The 14558-nt window shown below is 36.0% G+C and overlaps 3 protein-coding genes across 7 annotated transcripts; all 3 read left to right on the forward strand.

The window, feature by feature from the left end:
• The first annotated feature begins 557 nt into the window (after positions 1–557).
• LOC8259534 (potassium transporter 2) lies at positions 558–7412 on the forward strand. 5 transcript variants are annotated; one of them, XM_048375613.1, is made up of 10 exons: positions 558–1028; positions 2678–2780; positions 2981–3212; positions 3290–3532; positions 3634–3687; positions 4565–4825; positions 5062–5114; positions 5210–5327; positions 5517–5771; positions 6092–7412. In XM_048375613.1, the coding sequence occupies exons 2-10, from the start codon at positions 2742–2744 to the stop codon at positions 7210–7212; spliced, it is 2376 nt and encodes a 791-aa protein (XP_048231570.1). In that variant the 5' UTR covers positions 558–1028; positions 2678–2741; the 3' UTR covers positions 7213–7412. The 5 variants fall into 5 exon arrangements, with proteins under 5 accessions (XP_048231570.1, XP_015575757.2, XP_048231569.1 ...); XM_015720271.3 differs by having other exon boundaries at positions 559–1028; positions 2978–3212; XM_048375612.1 differs by lacking the exon at positions 558–1028 and adding an exon at positions 1124–2231.
• Positions 7413–7613: 201 nt separating this feature from the next.
• Positions 7614–8758, forward strand: LOC8259533. Its single transcript, XM_002520803.4, has 3 exons — positions 7614–8114; positions 8239–8302; positions 8407–8758. Exons 1-3 carry the CDS (start codon positions 7821–7823, stop codon positions 8574–8576), a joined length of 528 nt encoding a protein of 175 aa, XP_002520849.2. The 5' UTR covers positions 7614–7820; the 3' UTR covers positions 8577–8758.
• Positions 8759–9519: 761 nt separating this feature from the next.
• On the forward strand, positions 9520–14045 carry LOC8259532 (mini-chromosome maintenance complex-binding protein). Its single transcript, XM_015720240.3, has 14 exons — positions 9520–9821; positions 9910–10023; positions 10210–10317; positions 10517–10648; positions 10996–11040; positions 11229–11348; positions 11446–11604; positions 11694–11768; positions 11957–12070; positions 12192–12394; positions 12500–12635; positions 12873–13100; positions 13635–13702; positions 13833–14045. Exons 1-14 carry the CDS (start codon positions 9654–9656, stop codon positions 13945–13947), a joined length of 1785 nt encoding a protein of 594 aa, XP_015575726.2. The 5' UTR covers positions 9520–9653; the 3' UTR covers positions 13948–14045.
• The last annotated feature ends 513 nt before the right edge of the window (positions 14046–14558 follow it).

Genomic DNA, 14558 nt, shown 5'->3' on the forward strand with positions numbered 1-14558 from the left:
GTAAAGTTATGGTTAAGGGTAATGCAAGGCAGCCGCCCCAACTTCTTAAGCCGTGCGTTTTCCTTTTTCTTTCTTACATCTTCCATTTTCAAAGCCTAGAAAATTAGGTCCATGAGCAACAAGAGTTAGTCACACCGCGGATGAGAAATTAATTTGATTAGTATTTTCTTTTTGTTGTAAAGAACGAAATTGGATTATACTGTAACCACTATATTGAATTTCACTTTCAGTATAATTGACCCACAAGAAATGGTAATAAGAATTAACCAAACTGATAGATGCTCATATCTGATACAATTTTAGCTCCAATTTTTAAAATTGTTATAAAAATTAAAATAAATTAATCAAGAGGGGTTTTCTCTTTGGAGAAGTTATTTCATTATTTATGAATGAATAATGCATGAATGTTGCAGAAGAATACAAATTGGAGTGTGGCGCAGGAATGGTGAGAATTGAATAGACACGCACATTTTGATAATAAAAAACATTCCTTTGTACTAATATGTTTTGAGGATTTTTATTCATTTGTGCAACTTGCAGAACCAAAAAAATGAACTTCATGCTGCTACAATGGCACTACTTTATTACTTTCAAGAAAAATCCATTGGTCACAGGATCAATATTCCTTCTCTTACCCACGTTCTCTTTTCCTTGTTTTAATATTAATCTTTCACTTAGCTGAGCAACATTCGCCATTGTCGGTTGGTGAACAGCTTTAACAGCTTTTTTGTCCATTCAATTAACCCTTCATATCCATCCAGATCCTCCATTCCCAGCTGTCTTTTGAGCTTAGTCACCTTCTTCACTTCTTTTTATCAAATCTCTCGCACATGACTTATAATTGTTCATTTAAAGAGTGACCCAAGTTCACTATATAGCTCATTAAGTTAACGAGGGGATTGTAATTTGTAAAGATTTGAACTTTACACTTCCTTCATTGCTGCTTTTGTGCACACTTACAGTTACAGATCCAAGAAGAGTATTGCATCATTGTATTCAAGAATTTCAGAATAGAATGGAAAACTAAGGTAAAAGTTTAAAGTTTTATGTTTTTGTATCAGTTGAAAATTTTGATCTTGCACCCACTTTATGGTATCTTTTGTTGTAAAGTTTATAAAAATGTGATGGATGGATGAGTTATGAGGTGCTTTGCTAGATTTATTGTAGAGTGAGCTATGAAATGCTAAAAACAGAGGTAATGTTGCAATCTTTCTTCAAGATGATAAGCTGCCAGAAAAGGGAAAGATGAGAGATGAAGATTGATGATAATAATGAGGCTAGAAAAAAGATTGTTTAGCTGAGATTATAAAAAGGACAAAGATGGGTCTGAGAGAGAAGCCAAGTGGGGATAATAAAACAGAAAAAGCTGAGCCTATGAGTTGCCTTAAGAGGGTGTTATGAAAGCTGGTGATAAATGCGTTTGGATGCTACAGAAGCATGTTCAGTTCTTGTTAACTCACATGGGTCTGCCTTTGATATCATCATTGAACCATTGCTTTCAGAAAAAAAAAAAAAAACCATTTTCTGGTTCTTGAGTTAGTTTTAATTGGTTATTCTATTTGTGTGTGATTGTATGGTCTCTTTTTTCTTTTTTATTTTCTTTAGTTCCTTGCTAACCCCATTTGTGTAGTGGCAGTTATAGCAACACTTAACCTTCCTCCCTTTTAATTAAATTGCTTAAATAAATCAATTTGTAATAAGCTTTTGCAAGGGAAAGCACAAAAAACGGGGTGTCTTTTGGTTGGTAAGGATCTTGATATTCATTAGTGGAGAAAAAACAAACTTAAATTAATTAGGGAATAAATAAACTATGAAATATGTGTTTGCAAGTGTGTGTATGAGAGAGAGGGTGGGGTCTGTGTAATGGTCCTCAAAATCGGCTTTATTGCCGTGGGCGCTTGATGCTAGCAGTGGTGTGATGGTTGTGTGAATGTAACTTTCGTTGTATCACGTGATTGTGCCTTTCTGTTGCCATCACTTAGGATTCTTAAATTTTGTTATCATCTTTTTTCTTTCCCTGTAGAAAGATGTAGCAGTAGTAACTTTTTATAGGAGGTATTATTGTGGCTATTTAAAAACACTGTTAATTTCCAAAAGTTCCTGTCGTTGTATATATATATATACCTTTTTTGTTTCTTATGGGCTGGTTGTTGTTCATTATTTCGTGTTGGATTGGCCTTCCTAGTTGATTGAAGTTCAAGAAACAGTGAAGTATCAACTAGAAAAGTAAGGTAATCATATAATTCTTATCTATCATCTCAAACAAGTGCAGGTGCAGCAATTAAAATGAGGGCCCTTCTTCATTTATGAAACTTCTAGTAGACCAATATTATTGTAGTTGAGCCTTAATTATTTTGCAGGATTCAAGTATTTTATGAAAAATTAGATTCGAGTGTTTCTAGACTATGAGAGTTCCTTTGCGTTTATGTAAACAATTTCAGAAAAAGATGTGGTCTTTTTTCTAAAAGAGTTTGGTGGGGATGTGATGGAGGTATGGATGGCATGTGGATTTATTGGAAAGTGAGTGAATGTGACCTGCTGTTCATTATCTTCTCTGTTTGCGGGTATAAAGCAGGAATGTGCATGAGGGCCTTGGAAATCCCATGGAAAGGTTCTTTTAGTGGTGTTTCTAGATCTCATTCATAGTATATTCACTTCCAGTATTGATTCACTGCAGATCAGCAACTAAATATTTCAAGAACTTCAAGGAATTTAGTGTGAAACATTGAGGCATTGGGATCATGGATCTTCGGCATGGAAAATGTTGGGATTCCTCAAAGGTTTGTTCATTGTTTTTCTGAACTCAATTCCATGGATCTGTTCATTAGACATGTTTAGGCTTGCCTGTTTAAAGTTGTGACCATATACTTGGGGCATAAATGTAGACTCAAATTCAGTCTACAGAAACTTGGTTATTGGTGTGCTTCTGCAACTTGACTAAATACTTAAGAGCAGTGCTTGTCGAATTGTTTTTCAGAAGGAGTCTTGGAAGACACTGTTGGTTTTGGCTTATCAGAGCCTTGGCGTAGTATATGGTGACCTTAGTACTTCCCCTCTCTATGTTTATAAGAGCACATTTGCAGAAGACATCCGTCATTCTGAGACCAATGAAGAGATTTATGGAGTTCTATCATTTGTTTTCTGGACTCTCACGTTGATCCCCTTGTTCAAGTATGTTTTTGTTGTCCTTAGAGCCGATGATAATGGAGAAGGTAAGTTCCCAACCAGCCATGCTACATCAGTATCAGTTGATCATCTAACTGAAAACCTTTTGTAATTGATTATGTAGGTGGTACTTTTGCATTGTATTCTTTGATATGCCGGCATGTGAAAGTTAGCCTTCTGCCGAATAGACAGGCTGCCGATGAAGCACTCTCCACTTATATAATGGAGCACCCGCCAGAGAAGAAGAATTCAAGGGTTAAAACCTACCTTGAGAAGCATAAGGGACTGCACACTGCTTTGTTGATCTTGGTTCTTCTTGGTACATGTATGGTAATTGGGGATGGACTACTAACGCCAGCAATTTCAGGTAAATCTGTTTCCAGTAACACTCGATGTAATTTTCTTAATATTGCTCTTGCTCCCTTAGTTTACTGATCCATAGTTATTTTTCTGTTTTCTGTTCTGAAGTTTTCTCTGCAGTGTCTGGTCTTGAGTTGTCCATGTCTAAGGAACATCATCAATGTAATCTTCTTTACTTTCAATTTCTCTTATTTCTTACTCTATCATTATACTCATATTGAAATATGGAAATGATATTACAAGTTGGAGTAGCAGGAAGGTTGAAGGTTAGACTGTTATCTTCAAATATAATTTCATTTAAGCTGCAGTCATGTTTATGAGTAAACGTGATGATATCGAATGTTGACAAAGTGATGTGAATTGTTCAAAGGCATGAGCTTGCGTCTGTATTTGGCTAGTGGAATGGTTTCTTTTTGGGCAGGGTGGGGTCCACACAGTCATTCTGATCCTGTTGTTTAACAAAAGCCTGTTGGCATGAATATTTGGAACCACGCCTACTGCCCATACTGTGGTTCTGAATGGTCTTGGGCTGACCACGTGTCAGCCTCATCTTTCATGATTTTGTTCGAAGCATATGGGGTATTGCTGCATTAGTCAGATTGACAAAGAAAAACTATGCTGTGGTTTCTACTGCTGCTTATTGTTTTTGATTTGAAGTTAGTGAAGGGGGAGTGGATCAAATTCCTGAGCAGAATTCCAAAGTGATTTCATAATTTATAATTTATGGTGACTGAAAGTGGAATAACAAAAATTGTAATAATGTTTTGATTTTTATTCAGACCAGTTATTACTTTCTGGGGCCTGCAGTTTGTGGTTCTTAGATCATAAACACATTCGAGCATATGCCTTTTTATGAATTCTTGTGACTTAAATTAATGTACTAGCATAAATTTTCTGGATCCACGAAGCTTTTTACCACTTTTCTTTGCCTGCCTAAGCAGGTATGCACGTGAGGATAGTGGTAAATATGTCATACAAGGAATATCGAGAAATGATTTCTCAAAAATGAATTGTATCCTTTGCCCTCACCTTATTGCAGATGCTGTGATTCCAATCACTTGCTTCATCTTGGTGTGTCTTTTTGCACTACAACACTATGGCACGCATCGGGTGGGATTTTTCTTTGCACCAATTGTTTTGACGTGGTTACTATGCATCAGTGCCCTTGGCTTATATAACATAATCCACTGGAATCCACATGTATATCAAGCTCTTTCTCCATATTACATGTTCAAGTTCTTGAAGAAAACAAGGGAAGGCGGGTGGATGTCTTTAGGTGGAATATTGTTGTGCATAACAGGTACATTTGCAACACGTGCATGCGGAACTTTCTTATGCCTTTGATGTTTGCTGATGATCAATTTGAAAAACTCAGCCTGGTTAGTATATGTCGCATCTTGCCAGGCCAATAACAACCTGTCTTTACAGTTTAGGTCCTGGACTCAGATGTTGATAGATTATATTGCAGGAAAGAGACTTCTGGTTTATATTTTATTAAGTTACCTAAGAATGCTAATTGTATGCATGACCATGCAGGTTCGGAGGCAATGTTTGCTGATCTTGGTCATTTCTCTTACGCTGCAATTCAGGCATGTTAGAATTTTGATGTTAGTACATTGTCTGGTTACAAAGAAGTCCATATCTCCTACATATTCATATTTTTTTCCCTTTTATCCTGTTTCAGATTGCTTTCACCTTTCTAGTCTATCCAGCACTTATACTGGCGTACATGGGGCAAGCTGCTTATCTGTCACAGCATCATGATGACAATAATCATATTGGCTTTTATATCTCTGTTCCAGGTGACACAATATTTCGCTCTTTTAAGGAAATCAATGCACATAAAACTGACAGGGGGCTACATAAAATTGATATCAATTCTCTCTGAACTTAGAAAATGCAATATCCAAGTCTGCCTGGAATTATTTTCTCCCACAATTGATTGTTAGGTACTTGACTAGAACAATAATGAGTTAAAAGTTTTGGTGCAGAAAAATTGAGATTTCCGGTGCTGATAATAGCTATACTTGCTTCTGTGGTTGGAAGCCAAGCAATCATTAGTGGGACATTCTCTATCATAAATCAGAGCCAGTCACTTAGCTGCTTCCCAAAAGTGAAGGTTGTTCACACCTCTGATGAGATACACGGACAGATATATATACCTGAGGTCAATTGGATGCTGATGATCCTTTGCATTGCTGTGACTATCGGATTTAGAGACACAAAACACATGGGAAATGCATCAGGCAAGTTACATCGTCTATGTTCTCCCAGAAGTTTCATTGTGTCAATTAATTTCCTTTCATTACATTGGTAATCATTTTAGGTTCCTTCCTCGTTGACAAAGAGTAGTGTCCATTTCCATTTTCTTACTCTTATGGATCGAACCTAGCAAAATTTGCCAGACTGTAAATTTCACCTCATTAGCTTGTTTTATGTTTGTGTTTCAAATTACCTCATCTCACAATTGATAATCTAATCGTCATTGAGGGCATTAAGAATTTTTAGAAGAATAAGGTATATCTGGACTTTCAAATTTTAACAATCTTATTGTTCTGTGTTGCAGGATTAGCCGTGATGACAGTGATGCTAGTTACCACATGCCTTACTTCCCTGGTCATCATTCTTTGTTGGCAAAAGCCCCCTATTCTAGCACTTGCTTTTCTACTTTTCTTTGGCTCGGTTGAATTGCTCTACTTCTCAGCTTCACTCACTAAGTTCACAGAGGGTGCCTGGCTACCTATCCTCTTAGCCCTCATCCTCATGACCATCATGTTTGTTTGGCATTATGCTACTATTAAAAAATATGAATTTGACCTCCATAACAAGGTATCACTAGACTGGCTTTTAGCCTTAGGTCCAAGCTTAGGAATCGCTAGAGTCCCTGGAATTGGGTTAGTTTTCACTGATCTCACCTCTGGCATCCCAGCTAACTTCTCACGCTTTGTCACTAATCTCCCTGCCTTTCATCGTATACTTGTGTTTGTGTGTGTTAAATCTGTGCCTGTGCCTTATGTTCCTCCTGCTGAGAGGTATCTTGTGGGACGTGTGGGCCCTCCAGCTCATCGGTCTTACAGATGCATTGTCCGTTATGGATACCGTGATGTGCATCAAGATGTTGATTCTTTTGAATCTGAGCTTGTAGCTAGGCTGGCTGATTTTATCGGCTATGATTGGCATCGAAGGAATGGGGCCAACTCATTTACTGAGGATGATGCATCTCGATCAAATGAATCAACGAGTGAATGCAGATTGGCTGTGATTGGAACAATGCCATTCTCCGGCACACCAGCTTATGAGATTGAGGAGAATGTGCAGCCAGCAAGTGTATCTGGCGGATTTTCGACAGTAGAAAGTATGGCTGATGTTATTGAAATGGAACCTATTACTGTAGTGGAAAGAAGAGTGAGGTTTGCCATTGATGATGAGTCTGGAACGCATCCACAATTTGAAATGGATTTGCAGTTAAAAGAAGAGCTAGAAGATCTATTTACAGCTCAGCAAGCTGGCACTGCATTTATACTCGGGCACTCGCATGTTAAGGCGAAACAAGGGTCATCTCTCTTGAAGAGGTTGGCTATCAATATTGGCTATAATTTCCTTAGAAAGAACTGTAGGGGGGCGGATGTGGCTCTAAAAGTGCCACCAGTATCTCTTCTGGAGGTTGGCATGGTCTATGTTGTGTAAGAATCCCATGTAAAATAATTTTGTATGCTTGTTCTTAAGTATAGATAACACTGAACAGCACCACGAAGGAAAGTGCTTGTGTTAACAAGCAAGGTCTATAGAGAAAGTTTACTTGATTGCTGTAGAGAATCATGTAATCTTAAGCATCTGCATGATGAAATAGAAAATGAATGGAATTACTAGACAGAAACTTAACCCCATTGAGTCAAGCCGGTTGAATCGAACCAATGGGCCAATAAACCTACTGTCTGGTTATTAAAATATTGATTGATTACCATAAAAACATAATCGCGGTCTTGCTAACCATCAAAAACTGAATCTACAAAAATATTTTATGTTACTGGTGAAGAGATATTTTCTTATGCATTTGACCCAAGTGCAAAACCAAATTACTCCTCTCAATTTTTGTTAGCTTGACAAAGGACCACGTAGTATTCCTTTAGCCACTAGGTATTGTGATTGGCAGCAAAGCTGTGTGCAATTACAAATTGCAGTAAACTGGTGGCTCTCCTTTGCGGGAACAGCACAGCCACAGTAGCTATATAAAAAGAGAAAATTAAAAACATAATTGCAGAGTGTAAATTGAAACTGCTACACCTAAACTAAACATGGGACTTAGAACTCTTCCTTTGTGGCCTTCACAAACTTATTTCCCACGACAGGCAGGAGTTGGGCAGAAAAACTTGTCTGAAAGCAGGCTTCAGAGGAGCCCTAACTTCAGAGTTTTTGCCAAGTCAGAGAATGCTAAAGAGGAGACAAAGAAGAGCGAGAGCAAGCAATCTTTCTTTAGTAGTGTAACCGAAGCTCTAGATTTCTCCCAAGTTCGTTCCGTGAAGGATGCTGAACTTCTTGAGGAGGCAAGAGAAAACACCAAGTCTGGTGGAAGAATGACTAGGGAACAAGTAATCTCACAGCTGATACGACCAAGTCTTGTTACATATTTTCTCAGTCTTTTTGGGCTCTGTAAATTTGTAGATGCCATAGTTTAATGCCATATTGTAACTGGGATTTTCTCATTTGATGCAGTACGGTGCACTTAGAAGGAAAATTGGAGGGACATACAAGGATTTCTTCAAGTCCTACATCGATGGTATGCAGTTTCTTCTTCCCTCATCTTATGCATAAATCAGATACTGACTAGTGACTACTGAACTGGTATAAGCTCTAACAAGTCCTTTTTTTATCTGAAATCAGTGGATGGGGAGTATGTTGAAGAAGGCTGGGTTGACAAGACTTGCAAGGTGTGCAAGAAAGATACTAGAGGTGAGGCTAGGCAAGTTGACAAGCTTGGAAGATATGTTCACGTAGCATGTCTGGAAAAGGCCAATTCTGGAAACTTCTTTACAAGACTTTTCTCTAGATGAAGGCAGGGAAATTGCTCTTGAATGATTGATTTTCTTTTTTCCCCTCTTTCCATAGTGTTCATATTGATTTATACTTGATACTAGTTTGCTTCCTGTTGACACTTAACATTCATAAGATTTGAGAATGTTAAAAAATTGTAATCCTACTTCAATGATTAATATCAAAGCTTTTGCTTTTGTAATGGCAAATCAACATTAGAAGCTGAACTAGAAAAATTTGGCTATTTGAGATTTTCATTATGATATCTCCATAATCTTTAATTTGTACTTTTGCCTCCATTTATTTATGCACCAAGCCCAGCTGCAATGACCCTTTTCCCTTATATACCCTAAAACCTGCAACAGACAATACAAATATGTAAATAGCATAATAAGTTTTACATATCCATTCTTTTTAACCTAAATATATTAAGATGTACAAATTTGCATATATAACTTATATTTTGTACCTCTTATTTTCAGAGTTTTGAATAACAGAGCATCTTAAATGATTTCTACATTTTATTTTATATTTTTGTAAAAAAGGAAAAAAAAATATAAAAAATTGTTATTATCCATTTATCTTAAATGATTTATAGATAATTTAAATGTTTTTTTTCTCTACAATGGTGTAAATTACATAAATTAATAAGAAAAGTACATATAACTATTCAGCCATTTATCTTGGTATTTTGGGGAATATTTGGTCTGTTACCTGTTAAATTTTAGTATTTTTGTTATTAGTTATATTTCTTTTCATAATCTTTTTCTCATTTAATAATAAAATATCTCATATATTGAAAATAGTCTTACAAAATTATTAACTTTAATTTTAAATTGGGATTGGGCTTTGGACTCCTTGTGATGGGTCTGAAATCTTTTCATTTATACACACACAAGGACACTTTTGTAATTTACCAGTAGTAGTTAACAGCCGCTCCCACTTGGGTCACACAACAAATGGCGGGAACAACAAATTTGGCGGGAAATTTATCCCTTTCTATAACCATTTTACCGCGCGAAGCCGTTTCGTTTCATAGTCTTCGCTGCACTAACAAAGACAAGAGAAAATCAAAATCACAACCAGATACAAAGAAAATGGGCGGACCACCGTACGATTGCATTGCAAATCCTCTAGGAGCCGTCCGATTAACATTCGACAAAGCGATCAGCTCTGGTACTCAACCTACCTCCTTCGACGGCAAAGATTGGGGCGCCATTGACCTCTTCCGTCACTTCCTCTTTGACCAATCGAACCTCTCCCAGGTATATACGTTTTGACTTTCAATTATTTCATCTTAGTCATAATTATCAAGCATGAAATGTAATTATATTGCTTTAATTGTGATTTTAGGTTCCGATTCTTAATCCTGCAAGTTTAAGATGGATTCAGCCAAACACACTTGTCAGATTTCGTGGAATGATACAAGATATGTTAGGAAATGAATTTTATGTTGGTGCTTATAAGGTATTATATTATTATTGTTGCTGCTGCTGCTGGCGGTAATGCAGTAATCGTGCATTTAGCAATTTATTATATTATAAATGCTTATCTATCTCGATTGCACAATTACATGTTATATTGTTATTCTTATTATCGCTATTCTTTATGTTGCTAAAGTGGTGTTTGTGTTACTGGTTGCGTATTTTGAAGGATGGTTCGGTTTGGAGGACGAACAAGTTCATGGATGTTTCTCAATTTCCTATTGGATCTTCACCTGATATGCGAATTTGGGAGCGCCGATTGTTGTACTGCGTTCCTGTGAGTTTTCTTTACCCAAGTTATATTCATAGTGCATAATTAGTTTCTTTCTTCAGATTCTTGGTGTGTTAACAACTATAGTTGACATTTAATTTTCTTATTTTTTAAAAGGCTGTTTTTTAGAAAATAAAAAACTTTTAAAGAATAGAAACTCTGGTGGTACTATTATTCTAAGGTGTTGTATCTTGCTGCTTTGTAGGTTCCAGGGCTGAATTCGTGGGCTGATTCTGCCTTTGAGGTGGCTGGGGATACATGCATGAATTGGACATCCCAACAAAGAGATAAGCGTGGGAGAATGGACTTTGAAGCTGCGGATCACAAAGATTCACATGTACTTTATTTACTATCATCATGATTAATTTTCCCAATTGCTTTAACCAATCACTGTAGGATAATCAAGAAAAAAAGAGATATAGTTTTTGGTTATCCATTTTAAATAATTCTAATTTGCCATTCACTAATTTGTTCATATGGTCTATGCTGTATAGATTGTTATAATTTCAATTAAGCATCACAATAAGATATATTAAATTTAATGTTCTTGCTGAACTTAGTTTTGAGCATGATATGATAGTTTCTAGAGTTGTTGATGTTGAGAGCCCTAAAGGAGATATATTGCTCTCTTGTGCATTAAGTGTCGCTAGTTTGCTTTTCTGACATATCTTTCTTCAATGACAGGTTATAGGTGATGAGTTTGAAGATTCTCGTAGTGAAAAAAGGATGGTAAGCATGATTGCTTTCTCAATCTTGTGTTTATGTTATGAAGATGAGAACCTTTATTGTTTTGTTTTTGAAATTAAGGAGTATAAAACATGACTATCATGTTTAATTTCTAATAGTTTCACTTTCCTTGTAGTTGTGATCCTGTTGTAGGCTTGGAAAATTTTACTGACATTCTTTTCTTTTGCTAGAGAGAGGACGGCCATCCTTCTCCATATTCAGATTCTCAAGACTGTAAAACTGCAGGAGCATGTTCTAGCAAAATTATGTTGTCAGATATTAATAAAAATTCTTTTCCTTGTCTAGTTAAGGTACATAGACCAATTTAGATTTCCATAATCATGGTTGAACTGAAAAACCTTCGATATTTTTCTCCAAGGTGATTAATTTCCTGGTTTTGTTGTACAGATATACGATTCTCCTGAGTCTGAGTTGAAGCTGAATGATGTTTTTGAATTTGTTGGGGTTCTTACTTTAGACTCAGACCTTGCAATGGAGAAGGATGATCATGATGACTTATCTAATGATTTTGGAGATGATGTGTCTATTCATTTGCCACCCAACAAGGTACTGTTACCGATTCTTGTGTTTTGTCATGCTCCAGTTTGGTTTATGGTATCATATCTCACTATCAATGTATGCTTATATTAATGAAGGTGCCACGCCTCCACTGTATTATTCATAGGAAGCTTGCAGTTGCTGACTTTCTGCATTCTTCCCCCATAATTGAGGTGACCTTGTGCTCCTTACCTTCATTAATCCATCAGATCGAATGATTTCATTGTTTACGTATGTTATTATCAACTTTATTTCAAGGAAACTGGAATCTGATGGCTTTTTTTTTTTTTTTTTTTATCACGTAGCCGTTCTTGCTTGTCTTGACACAATCTTTAACTTTTTTTCCCTCTTTAATCTACAGCCAAAACCTCATTTTATCAAAGCTATAAGGGAAGCTTTGTTGAGACATCTTACAGCTATTCTTGGCAATGACGGCGTAGCAGCGACTTTCATGTTGTTGCATCTTCTATCCAGGGTAAATGGTTGATGCATGGTTGCAGTTACTATTTTGTTTCATTTTACATCTTTCATCCAGTCATTACTGATCTGCATTTCTTGTACCCCTAATAATGACGCATGTACTCTTTCTTAACCAGGTACATGCTAGAGTAGACAATGTTGCAGTGGGGAAACTTTCATTAAATCTCACTTGTTTGAGCAAAGAGAGCATTTCTATATTTGGCACTCAGCTTAGTATCGCTGTCAAGAACCTTCTACCTTTTACATCATGCATACCCCTTACTGTGGAATATCTCAACAGGAGTTCTCTTGCTCCCAAAAAGGATTATCAATCAAACAGGTAGCCACTTTTATATTTATAACAGCAATGAGCTTACTTAATTTTGGATGAATTATGAACTGTTATATTCTGAATCTGAACAACTTTGTGTGGTTTATTTTCCAGACTGATGCCTGGAGTTCTGCAGCTTGCTGACGGCTCACACTTGATTATTGATGAGACCCAATTGGAAACAGGAACCCTTAACTCTGTTGGGGTTGACAATGCAAGGTTGCTGAAAAATTTAATAGAGTTTCAAAAGGTGATATACATCTTTTCTCATTTGCATTTGCATGCATCTTGTGTTTATAATCCCTTAATTGGTCCATTTGAGAATTTAACTATTTTAGCAAGAATGTGGAAGCTTCATGATTTATACATCCTCTAGCCCAGAGAATCATTTGGTGTTTAGTCTTTTTAAAAAAATCTTAATGTCTCTTTGCCAGCGCCTAATGTTGGGAGTGTTGAAATGGGCTCATAACCAGAATGTCTGCTGCAGGTTGAGTATGATTTTACATACTATAAGATGGAGATGGCTGCTGATGTCCAATTGCTAATATTGTCGGAAGGAAAATCAAATATCTTACCCGCTGATATAATTATTCCCTTCCAACCTTCTTCAGCAAGTTCCTCAGAAGTTGTGGTTACAGACAGCTTGAATGCTTGGAGATGGTACTTGGCTACTGTCAGATCATTGCCACATTCTATCAAGTCCGAAATTCAAAAGGTAGGGTTTTCTTATTAACACAATTTTTATGCTCTGGTCAGCATAACTGTGTGGTCAAATGTTGACAACCTATGTCGGGTAATATTTGTTTCATTCCTGCAGAACCTTCTTCTTGGATGGCACATTGGACACTTTTATCTTTCTTTTAACAGAGATACATTGCGCATTGGTTTCTGATATAGAGTAATAGTTAAAGCCACATGTTAATTCATATTATAACTAACCTCTGTAGTTTGTTTGATCCTTTTTCCACCAAGTTTCTTGATGCTTGTATTACTTGTGGGGAACTGGGAAATGTGTTGTGATTTTATACCTTAGTTCAATCATGTCAATACATTTCATCTATGGCCTCGTATGCCTGGGAGTGGGACCTAGTTTACAGTATATCTAACAATTTGAAGGCTTGAAGATTCTCTACTATCCTTTAGTATTGCGCAACTAGTGTGGTTTTCTTCTCGAATGTGAGAATAAATTAGAAAATAACAGAAAAGAATCGCCTATTCTGAATTTGATGCGATTGTGGATATTTGACAGGTGATAGAAAATGACCTGGTTGCTGCAAGGCAGGCAGATCGAAGCTTAGGCAGCCAAGATTTTAGCAGGTTAGTAGCTCAAATAGTTTCTTGACCTGATTAATAGTTTTCTGTGCAACTTTTTCTTGCATGGTACTACCTTGCGGGAATCAAAAGGGTCGTGTATAAAGATGTGCAATGATTTATTTTTGGCTGACAGATTGTTGACAATGGGCCGCCTAATATCTGCAAGTTTTGGTGAGACCTCTTTGTCACTGGAGCACTGGCAAATGGTGAAGGAGTTGGAGAGGCAGAGGAGGGAGAGACTGACGTGAAATATATATCCCAATCCAATCCATTTCGAGATACTGAGGAACATGTAAAACCATAAGTCCAATGCTTGAAATGAAATGAGATTGATTGATGTTGTTAACTGGTTCATCTGTGCAAATGTGATCGACATTATACTAATAGTATTTGGTAGTAAATATGTTGCCTGGTTTCTATGGAATTAATATCCGCAGCGTATTTATCCAGTGCAGTAGCTTAAAATAATAATTATTTACACTTTAATTAATATTCTAAATAACTTATTTCATTTGTACACCTTTTTTGCATAATAATAATAATAATAATAATAATAATAATCTTTCTCAAAAATAGACTAATCTAATTATGAATAAATATATTGTAATCATAAAATACTTTAAGTTTCACTTTTTAATAACTTATTCAAATTAAAAAAATATTTAATAAAATTAATTATAGAACAAATTAAATTAGATTAATTTATTTTTTATAAATATTTTAAAATTTGTTATAATTATTTTAATATAAAAATGAAATAAAAAATTTAATATTTACAAATTAGTCCTTTCTATACATTGATAGTGATACTGATTTTTGATTGATTTACTATCTTATTTTCGTAAGATACTAAAATATA

This window comes from Ricinus communis, chromosome 6 (assembly GCF_019578655.1).
Source record: "Ricinus communis isolate WT05 ecotype wild-type chromosome 6, ASM1957865v1, whole genome shotgun sequence".
Lineage (NCBI taxonomy): Eukaryota > Viridiplantae > Streptophyta > Magnoliopsida > Malpighiales > Euphorbiaceae > Ricinus > Ricinus communis.

Excerpts from the sequence above, each read along its gene's own strand:
- LOC8259534 (XM_015720271.3), top strand. The coding sequence starts at position 2,742 with ATGGATCTTCGGCATGGAAAATGTTGGGATTCCTCAAAG. Across the intron at positions 3,688-4,564 it reads GTCTAAGGAACATCATCAAT|ATGCTGTGATTCCAATCACT; the intron begins GTAATCTTCTTT and ends ACCTTATTGCAG. Across the intron at positions 5,328-5,516 it reads CTTTTATATCTCTGTTCCAG|AAAAATTGAGATTTCCGGTG; the intron begins GTGACACAATAT and ends GTTTTGGTGCAG.
- LOC8259533 (XM_002520803.4), top strand. The coding sequence starts at position 7,821 with ATGGGACTTAGAACTCTTCCTTTGTGGCCTTCACAAACTTATTTCCCA. Across the intron at positions 8,115-8,238 it reads GAAGAATGACTAGGGAACAA|TACGGTGCACTTAGAAGGAA; the intron begins GTAATCTCACAG and ends CATTTGATGCAG. Across the intron at positions 8,303-8,406 it reads CTTCAAGTCCTACATCGATG|TGGATGGGGAGTATGTTGAA; the intron begins GTATGCAGTTTC and ends ATCTGAAATCAG.
- LOC8259532 (XM_015720240.3), top strand. The coding sequence starts at position 9,654 with ATGGGCGGACCACCGTACGATTGCATTGCAAATCCTCTAGGAGCCGTC. Across the intron at positions 11,041-11,228 it reads CTCGTAGTGAAAAAAGGATG|AGAGAGGACGGCCATCCTTC; the intron begins GTAAGCATGATT and ends TTCTTTTGCTAG. Across the intron at positions 13,703-13,832 it reads GGCAGCCAAGATTTTAGCAG|ATTGTTGACAATGGGCCGCC; the intron begins GTTAGTAGCTCA and ends TTTGGCTGACAG.